Below are 10,777 nucleotides of genomic sequence, written 5' to 3' on the forward strand. Positions count from 1 at the left end.
GACGTCACGTAGTCCAAATCCGACGTCTAAAGGATGTCTGGAAGGCGGGAAGACAAAAAAATCTTCAATGTTGATGTCGGCGTTTCGGGCTACGCGACGTCTATTATACCTGTAATAATTATGTTTACAAAACTCGAGGGCTTGAGACGTCGGCTATTTAGGGCCTCAACGTGTATGTTATTATAGACGTCGGTGGCCCATACCAACAGTCGTGAAAATCCCTCACAGGATATCAAACGTCATTCGGTTCAGCTTCCTAGACGTCGGTTCCCCCTGACAGAAACCGACGTGTAATGGGTATTCAAAAAGTTAGTTTTAAATGTTCACTTGGACGTCACATTAGTAGGATAACCGACGTCTATAGANGTCGGTTTCTGGAGAATAACCGACGCCCAATTCCATTTTAAATACACCGCAACTCTTTGCGGCATTCAGTTTCTGATATTGATCGTCTTCCTCTTCTCCTTTTTCTCTTGCCACACCTCTTNTTTTTCTCTCTTTTCGGCATTCTATTGTTGTTTGTCGTCTTCCTCCTCTCCTTGTTTTCTCTTGCATCCCAGGTGCGTGGTTTTTTTTTTTTTATGCTTACAGTTTAAACTTTATTTAGTCTTTCATCTATTATTTTGTGGTTCAACCGATTAAAATTTGCTTTTTTTGTGTTATGTTTTAGTGCACTTTTGATCCTCTCTTTGGGTAACATAGTACAACATTCTCCCTTTGCTAGTTTCCTCACAAGAAGAGTGGCGATCTTTTGAGTTTTCTATGGCTTCGCGACCCAAAATGGAACTCGAGTCCTTGTCTAGTTCTCGTGTCACCGTAATTTTTTTCTTTTGCGGTTGAATAATGGGAAGTAGTCATGGACCCAGGTTCGGTTTTGGGTTGAAATGTCATTGAAGATTCAAAAGACACAAGCTTTTTTTGTGGGGAAACTAGCGAGAGGAGAGTGTTGCACTATGCTACCGAAAGTCTGGATCGAAACTGCACTAAAACACAACGCCTTTGTTAGACGTAGGTTAGTGCCAGGTCCGACGTCTATAAGGAACATCGATGTCGGTTAGTGTCATTTTAAACCTTTATATATTCATCTAGACGTCGGTTTTATGCATAGGTGGACGTCTATATAGAGAAATTAGACGTCGGTGTGGGTATAAGTAGACGTCTATATGGACGTCGGTGAATATCGTTAACCGACGTTTATATTGACGTCGGTTAAGAGGATTTCAACGTCCCATGGACGTCACCCTTATAGACGTTTGTTGTGTAAGTGACGTTAAAAACCCAAATTAACTGACGTTAAACAATATTTCTGCACTAATGGACATAAAACAACAACAAATGAATGTTTTTAATTTTGATACAGAAACTTGTGTCATATATGGTTAGTACTAAGAAAACAACTTCAGTCAAAATTCCCGTAATCTAGTTATGACATGATATACAACTTCAAAACAACACCAACCACCATCAAAAATAATTCTTAAAAACTTATTTTGTTAAAATCTCATATCAACTAAAGTAATACTAATTTAAAAAATATATGAGTGTAAAAATTATTTTATAAATTAATTTTATAAAATTAATTTAAATTTAAAGTCCTAATCAGCTTTACTATCCTTAAACATCATGATAACAATTTTTCTATTATACTAATTAAGTACATATAAAATAAAGTTAGGACTTTATGTGTCAGTCTTGAATGTTTTTATCAGTTTCAAAAACTTACATTCATAGAACTAACCAATCTAACTTAAGCATATTTGAAATAATAAACACAAACTAAAATAATTAATACAAACTAATTATGTATCATCATAAATATCACAAAATATAATTCAAATATTTATATATCATAAAACGAATCGAAGAATAACCAACATGAATCTAAATCAATAATTTTCCTGTGAGGATATTACTCGAATAAGAACAAAAATATTCTTAATTATTGTTCATGATATTATGATTTTAAAATCTAAGGATAAGTTTAGTAATATTCTTTTCTTCTACTTCATTGAAAATCTTCCAAGCATAATTTACTAAATTGTTTCCACCAAATTACCTGGATAGCTTATTACAAACTAAGCCTTGAAATATTAAATTTAACAAGAACAACATTACCATAAGATGAATGCACGCACTCCTGAAAAAGCAAAACAACGAACTCCATAAGAGAGGAAACATTGAAGAATCAACACATCAAATCTTCAAAAGTAGCCAACTAAGAGAAAAAGAAAAAGTCATTATATATATCTAAAATTATGTACTATATGTGTATTGGTGTGAGGTGTTCCAAACCTTATTAATCCCTTTGGTCTCATATTGTATAAACGTTACAGGGTACACTTCATTTTTTGACATACCTCTTCACATATATATGTTCGCTGAATAATGGGTAGCTTTGCAATCAATGTCCAAATTCACCTCAAGTTTAGTGAATACTTTAGTAGCTCAACAAACTGAAAATTTTCACCCTGGACTAGACTTTTGGTAGTTGGGTGAAAGACTCTAAAGTTCACGTCCATCATCTATAACTTCAAACTTTCATTTCTTTACAAAAACGATCAGAAATAGTTAATCAATATAGCCAACAAAATGTTTAAATGTATTTTTCGATTAAATATTTTCTTAGTCTATAAACTTAATCAAAAAATTTGAATTTGTTCATGTTTAAAATTTTGAAACATTTTAATCCTCAAACTTTACAAATAAATTAATATAGTCATTTTAATTTAATTATAATAAATTTTATTAATATTTGTTGACGTTTGAATTATTTACACCATATAAGTTTGAGTCTGAAAAATCGTTAAGCAAGTTAAAAAAAAATTAATGTTGTTAAATTTAAAAAGCTATATCATTCATTTTTTATGTTTTAGGACTAAAATGTATTAAAGATTTGGATACAAATAAATTCCAATTTTAAATTTGGCGACAAAAACATATTGAATCATATATTTTTTTAATGTCAAATGAAAAGAGATCATACGATAAAAACAATTCATTATCACATTTATGAGTTATGTGATTTGTGGACCCATATCCTATCAACTAAATTTCTTTCTTATTGACCTCACATTTATATGAAGAAATACATTTTAATATAAAAAGTAGGATATTAAAAACAGAGAGATTCCCCGCGTTTCTCAATCTGTAATTAAATATTTTTATCTTTAAAAAATTAGAAATTGAACTTGTGTATTACGCTTATAATAAATACTTTTTATATTTATACTTTACACAACTAATAATGTACTGATGTGATTGAGGTGTTTAATTTTCTAACCCATATTTTACGATCAGGAGACTTGAAAATTCAAATAATGTATTGATTGATATTGACGAGACCCAAATTAAGAAGACTTGCTGCGTAAATATGGGTAGAGGAATAATCATGAAAAAACTGTTGAAATAAAGATAAATAAAAATGTTATAATTGCAAGTTTATTTTTACAATCAATAACATAATTTGGTTGCTCAAGCATCACAATGAAAGACATTTATTCTGTGCTTATCAAAAGACAACTAAAGAGCATAAGAACATGAAATATTCACACAATCGATATTAATCATATAACCGGATATTTTGTTAACATGGATTCTTCATATTGGAGAGTATATTCAAGTAAAAGCTAAATGTAACATGTCAACTAAAGCAAGAAGATAAAATATTCATGATACTCTTTTTGTGCCAAATTCGATGAAAATTTGCTAAATATTCGACATCTTTTTGGAATACTACGATTATTTTATTTTATTTGATAATTAAAGGTGCATACTTTTTTTATTCAAAAGAAATAATTGTTATTGTAAAAAAATGAAAAATAACATATATTTTCTGCTTTCTCTTAATTTTGTGAGAAAACTCAACCTGATTATTAGAGAAGAATTAATGATTTTTATCTCTAATGCACAAGACACTTTGATACATAACTTACAATAATATTATGTTACTTTTACAAAGGGATGTGGTGTTTTGGTCTACCAAAAATTGATAAAAAAAATTGTAAAATAATTTATAAAGCATTTCTTCATCAAAATATATATATATATATATATATATATATATATATATATATATATATATATATATATATTATAGTACACGTACCGAGACAAAACATTACCTCAAACATTCAGGATTCTATTTAATTTAAATTTTTGGATTTAAGGGACATAATTATGATTTGGATGGAGGAAAATATATTATTTAGATGAAAAATAAAGTAAGAGAGACAATGAAAAATGATATTATTTAGATGGAGGAAAAATAAAAAATATGAAAAAAAATAATCATGACACTCATTTACACTCACATTGATAATATCCTATGTCAACGTGGCACGGTAGGATTTCTTAACTCAGATGTTTTTATATACTACAATATTGTTAACACTTTCTAAACACTTATCCAAAAGTGATTGTTGTTTCTCAAAATTCATATCTGGAATTTTGCAATGGACAGTTATTTCATCAGGTTTTTGTTTGCAATATCAGTGTGGTTTTTGCATTTCCAAGTATCCATTCTTGGATTCATCTCTCAATCACAGAACTCACACGTTACATGCATTGCGAGGGAAAGACGAGCACTTCTCAACGTCAAACAGAGCCTCCGAGATGACTATGGCATACTGTCTACATGGAGGTATGATGAGAATAATGAAGATTGCTGCAAATGGAGAGGCGTAGAATGCGACAATGAAACAGGTCATGTACTTATGCTTCAGCTGCAACATTTGAGCGGTTTCTTTAACCTCGCTTCATTGATTGAATTGCAAAACATTCAACATTTGGATGTCACCTTCTGTGATTTCAGTAACAGTCAGATACCTGAAAACATGGGCTCCTTCAAAAACTTGAGATATCTCAATCTATCATGGTCAACTTTTGCTGCTAGTATTCCTCATTCTCTGGGAAATCTCTCAAAGTTGGAGTATTTTGATCTACGATGCAGTTATGGTATTAGTGGAGAAATCCCCTCTGAACTAGGGAATCTTGTAAGTTTACGATATCTAGATCTAAGTGACAATGACTTCCGTGGAGAAATTCCTGGTCAACTTAGAAATCTCACCCAATTGAGGTATCTTGATCTTTGGGAGATTGGACTTTCTGGAGAAATACCGTTCCGGGTTGGGAATCTTCCTTTCTTGCAAACTCTTAGACTTGGAGGTGATTTTGATCTATCAACTAAGGATGCAAAATGGCTATCTTCTCTCTCTTCGTTAGATACTCTTGGCCTAGATTCATTGCCTCTTAGCTCCTCTCATTACTGGCTAAAATCGATTCGAGAGCTTGTTCCTAACTTAAGAGAGTTGAAGTTAGTTTCTTGTAGTCTTTCAGATCATAATATTTCATCTTTGTTTCATTTTCATTCCAACCTTTCTACTTCTCTTTCCTTCCTTGATCTCTATAATAATATGCTGACATCATCAACATTTTCATTGTTGTTCAACCTTCATTACCTTATGATCCTTGATCTCTCCGAAAACAATATGACATCATCGATATTTCAAGGAAATTTAAACTTCAGCTCTAAACTACGAGAACTTTATCTATCAAATTGCGGCCTTACTGATAAAAGTTTTCTTGTGCCATCCGCTTCAACATGTAATTCTTCATCTTCTCTTGTCAGCCTTGATCTCTCCTTTAACCTATTGAAATCATCGACTATATTTCACTGGGTTTTTAACTTTACCCCCAATCTTCATAGCCTTAACCTTCATTACAACTCATTAGAAGGTCTTTTTCCAGATAGATTTGGAAATGTAATGAACTCTCTTGAAGTTCTTACCCTACGTTCCAACAACCTGCAGTGTGATATCACATCTTCTCTAGGGTATATATGTACATTGCATGAGTTAGACCTTAGTATAAACAACTTTAGTGGGAAATTTTCCAGTTTTATTCAAAACTCTTCATGGTGCAATAGACAAGTATTTCAGCGTCTAGATTTATCTGATAACTGAATTACTGGCATGCTACCTAATCTTTCAGGTTTTACATCTTTGAGCTATTTAGATCTTTCCAATAATCAGTTATGTGGAGAAATACCGAAAAACATTGGGTTGCCACAAGAATTGGTATATCTTCACCTAGAGGAGAATTACTTAGCGGGTGATATCACTGAATTGCATCTAACAAATTTGTCAAAATTGGAGGTGTTAGACTTGACAGACAACTCATTGTCTCTGAAGTTTTCTAATACTTGGATTCCCCCTTTTCAATTGTTTAGATTGGGACTAGGTTCTTGCAAACTGGGTCCTAGTTTCCCGAGTTGGCTCCAAACTCAAAATCGCTTAGAGTTTCTGGACATTTCTCATGGTGAGATTAATGACTTTGTACCAGAATGGTTTTGGAATAAGTTACGGTTTATAAGTCGGCTCAACATGTCTCACAACAATCTTAAAGGTACGATCCCAAATTTACCAATCAAGCTTACTGATGATATTGGAACATTTATATTTCTTAGTTTAAATCAACTTGATGGTGAAATTCCTGCTTTTTTATCCCAAGCTAACACATTGGATCTATCCGGCAATAAGATTTCAGATTTAAGCATGTTCTTGTGCATAAAAAGCACGACCAAATCAATGCAAACTCTGGATTTATCAAATAATCAAATAACGGGACAGCTACCCAATTGTTGGGAACATTTAAAAGGTTCATTAAAATTTCTCAATCTCAAAAATAATAAATTGTCAGGAAGGATTCCACATTCTATGGGTACTTTGGTTAATTTGGAAGCTTTGGTCCTACGAAACAACAGTTTGATCGGAGAACTACCGTTCACATTGAAAAACTGCACTAGATTAGCTGTATTAGATGTGGGGGAAAATTTGTTGTCCGGTGCAATACCTTCATGGATCGGCGAAAATATGCAAAAATTGAATATTTTGAGCTTACGATCAAATAACTTTTCTGGAAGTGTTCCAGATCAGATCTGCTATTTGAGGCAAATTCGCCTGTTGGATCTTTCAATGAACCACTTGTCAAGAGGAATTCCAACGTGTCTGAGAAATTTGACTGCAATGATGGGAAGGGGAGTAGTTGAATTTGGAACAGAAAAGTTATACAGAATGTCATCTAGATTTATTACCTATGAAAAGGAAGAAACTAACGTGTTATTTATGTGGAAAGGTCAGGATCATGAATTTCGGAATGCTGAGTATCTTCTGAAGAGCATTGATATCTCAAGTAATGAATTGACAGGAGAAATACCAAAAGAGTTAAGGTATTTACTTGGATTAGTTTCTGTGAATTTATCAAGAAACAACTTGAGCAGAGAAATCCCTCGCGAGATTGGAAATTTAGATTCACTAGAATTTCTTGACTTATCAAGAAATGAGTTATCTGGCAGAATTCCCTCTACTCTTGCCAATATTGATCGTCTTACAGTCTTAGACTTATCAAACAACAATCTGAGTGGAAGAATCCCTTGGGGAAGGCAGTTGCAAACCTTTGAAGCCTCTAGTTTTGAAGGAAATATTGGTCTTTGTGGTCAACAACTTAACAGAAGTTGTCCCGAAGATAAGACAGCAAAACAGACTCAAGGAGAAGCAGTTGACAGTGAAAATGACAATTCAGATATCCATGGAGGATTATACATGAGCTTGGGACTGGGGTTCTTCACAGGCTTTTGGGGTTTACTAGCACCAATTTTACTTTGGAGACCGTGGAGATTTACTTACATCACATTCTTGAATAGACTGGTGGAATATATACTTCTAATGGTTGAAGTGAACGTTGGGAAGTGTCACCGGTGGCTGGAAGGCTAGCAGGTAATGCCAATAACTCGATATTACCCCTCATAACATGCTTACATTTGCATACTTTTTTGCGTAGACTAGATTTTCAGTTTTATTCCTAAATTTTAGTCTCTAATTTATCTCCTTCTGGATACGAATAATGCAAGTATTCTGAATTGTATAACCAAATTTGCATGTTTATGGCAGATTAACTTCAAAACTTTTGTCAGAGACGAAAGCTGCATGGATTATTCAGGTCTGCAATGAATGTAATGCAAGGTTTCAAGAAATTCATTTCGTTGTCTGTTATTGTATAATGTATATATTCGTAATTTCTATTATTTGTTTTTATATTATAAGACTATTAATATTTATAATGTGAAGATTTTTCTTTGTATCTTGAATAATGAAGCTTCCTAATACTACTTTTTATTAATAACCATTTATCCTTCCCTACATACTAAAATGTTAAGTGATATCTCAGTGCATTGATTTTTCGTATGTTTTCCCAATTATTTGGGTCCATCCCCTGCCATCACAATTATTTCAGTCCCTATTGTTATCTAACAATTTACAACCTCAATGTTATTATGGAAAAGAATGTATCGGTCAACTGAGTCAACCAAAGTATGGAAACTTATTATGGTGAAGGCAGTTTTTCCACAACTAATAATGTTTTGATGTGATTGAGGTGCTTACTTTTCTTACCCATCTTTCGGGATTAGGAGACTTGGAAATTCAACAATCTTTTCATTGAAATTGACGAAACCCTTGTTAAGAATTGCGTGTATATGGGTTGTACATGATGTAACACTCTCACTGAAGTTCACATCCGAAGCGTGTGCTTTGGGTGGAAGTTTAACTCTTTCTTTTATTTTAGCTCACAGATATTAAATCACTTTTTTAGTCCTGAAAAGGAATGTTAGATTACCAACATTAAATTAAAGCTATTATAACAATTTTTTTTTTTCCAATTCGTCATCTTTCAAAATATCTATTTATATATTGAGAATTTAATTACGGGACACAAAACGTTTATTAACCTTTTTCCTAAACAATTTTTCCTAAATTCCAATAAGATCTCTTCTTTTATACTAACAAAGATTATAATACACTACTAAACACAAAAAAAATTAAACTAAAAATAATTTGAAGCTAAACATAGATATTTCACCATCTAAACTTCAATCTAGATGCTTAAAAAAAATCATGACAATAAATTATTATAGGATTGTAAATTAAATGTCTTTATATAATCCTGATGTTAAAATTACACTTACGTGAATAAAACAAGAATAATTATATAAAAAATCATTAAAACAAAATTTAACATGATAAAAATGAACAAGGAATGAAAACATTAAACAAAAAGTAAAACTGATCAAATTTGTATCCTAAAATTGATTTTATACCACATTAAACAAACTCAAACTCGTAATATATATATATATATATATATATATATATATATATATATATATATATATATATATATAATTAAAAGTATGATTAGAAGAAAAGTACATTGAAAATCTAATAAAATTTGTCAAATACCTTGAACCGTTGAGAGATAATGAAAGTTATTTTTAGTAAGATGATTTTTTTATATACATATAAAAAATTAATTATAAAAACATTCAAATACATAAATCATTCAAGGCACAGTAAAATCTAGTACATGTATACGGTAATTTGTTGATACTTTAGACATGTCACGGTCTAAAGGACTTCAAAATGGCGTTTATTTGTTTCTTTCTCTTTTAACTCTATGATCACTAGTAAAAAAAAGTGGATTTAAAATCACATGATAGACTGTTGACTCATTGGCAAGTGTATCAAATTGTTCAAGTAATAAAACTGGTAAGACCAGGTATCGTTTTCCCAAGAGACTTGTGCAACACATGACAATTCTTCCTTTCATAACTCAATTAGACATCAAAGTGCACAAAAGCACAAGAAACTCTTTTTGGTATTTTTATCAAACAGTTGGTGTGCAAGGAATTTAACATAGTGTATTTACAATTTGTCAAGACTAGAATTCATCCATTTCATTCTCATGCATTCACAAACATCTCAATTCCATCCAATAAGTATTCAATTTCAATTCTAGGTTCAATCATATTTCTCAATACTTCAAGAACCACAATTCATGCCATGGGTGATCAAGTCACAACAAGCATTAAGCATAGAAATCAAATACTAACATGAATTAGAAAAACATATATCATTAACATCACAAAATACATAAGAATTCCATGTTTTACAACTAATCTCAACAAATAGAAAAAGCCCTCCATGGAGGAGAACTTAGGGTTCAAAAAATTGAAGAGATAAGAAAGAAATTGGAACCAAAGAGAAGATGCAAAGCCTTTCCCAAGGTTCTTGGCAGCTGCTCCATGCTCCATTTGCACCTCCCCTTCGCATCTCCATCTCCAATCTGTGACCCATCTTCTTCCTCAACCCAAAAGGGGCAAAATCACCATTGAAGAAGCTTGAAGACCCAAGGAGGAGTGGGAGAGCTTCCCAACACCCCAAATAGCCTCCAAGGGCCTCTCTCAATCTCTCTAGGTGAAGAATGAAGTGTAGGAGGAGAAGAATGCCAAAAATCGCGAGACCCATGTTTAAATAACCCATTTTTGACACATCAGCGAATTTTCGCGCCCAGCGCGGCTTCCTGGCGCCCAACGCCATTTTTCACTGCATCAGATGTGAGATACAGCAACTTCTCACGCCCAGTGTGGATTCCTGGCGCCCAGCGCAGAAATTCTCTGGAAACTCTGCAACTCTGGCGCTCAGCGCTGGGAAAGTGGCGCTCAGCACTACAATCACAGAACTCTGGCGCTCAGCGCTGGAAATGTACCGCTCAGCGCCAGCGCAGCTTCAGCATTTCTACAATTCAAGTTCTTGTGCGCTTCCAAAGGCGTCCAACATGGGTATTTGCTTCAGATTGATCTTTTATTGTCCCAAATCATGTTCCCTTGAGTTCTTGCTTGTTTTCCTCCACTAGAATTGCTTCCTATTCCTTTATTTCACACACT

The 10,777-nt window shown here is 32.8% G+C and overlaps 1 protein-coding gene across 1 annotated transcript; it reads left to right on the top strand.

The window, feature by feature from the left end:
- The first annotated feature begins 4,451 nt into the window (after window positions 1-4,451).
- Window positions 4,452-7,769, top strand: LOC106761007 (receptor-like protein 12). Its single transcript, XM_014644477.1, has 2 exons — window positions 4,452-5,601; window positions 5,989-7,769. The coding sequence occupies exons 1-2, from the start codon at window positions 4,452-4,454 to the stop codon at window positions 7,767-7,769; spliced, it is 2,931 nt and encodes a 976-aa protein (XP_014499963.1).
- Window positions 7,770-10,777: the final 3,008 nt, after the last annotated feature.

Source organism: Vigna radiata, chromosome 1 (genome assembly GCF_000741045.1).
Source record: "Vigna radiata var. radiata cultivar VC1973A chromosome 1, Vradiata_ver6, whole genome shotgun sequence".
In the NCBI taxonomy this organism is placed as follows: Eukaryota; Viridiplantae; Streptophyta; class Magnoliopsida; order Fabales; family Fabaceae; genus Vigna; species Vigna radiata.

Coding starts and splice junctions, on each gene's coding strand:
- LOC106761007 (XM_014644477.1), top strand. CDS start 4,452: ATGGACAGTTATTTCATCAGGTTTTTGTTTGCAATATCAGTGTGGTTT. Junction 5,602..5,988: donor TGTGCCATCCGCTTCAACAT/GTAATTCTTCAT, acceptor CTAATCTTTCAG/GTTTTACATCTTTGAGCTAT.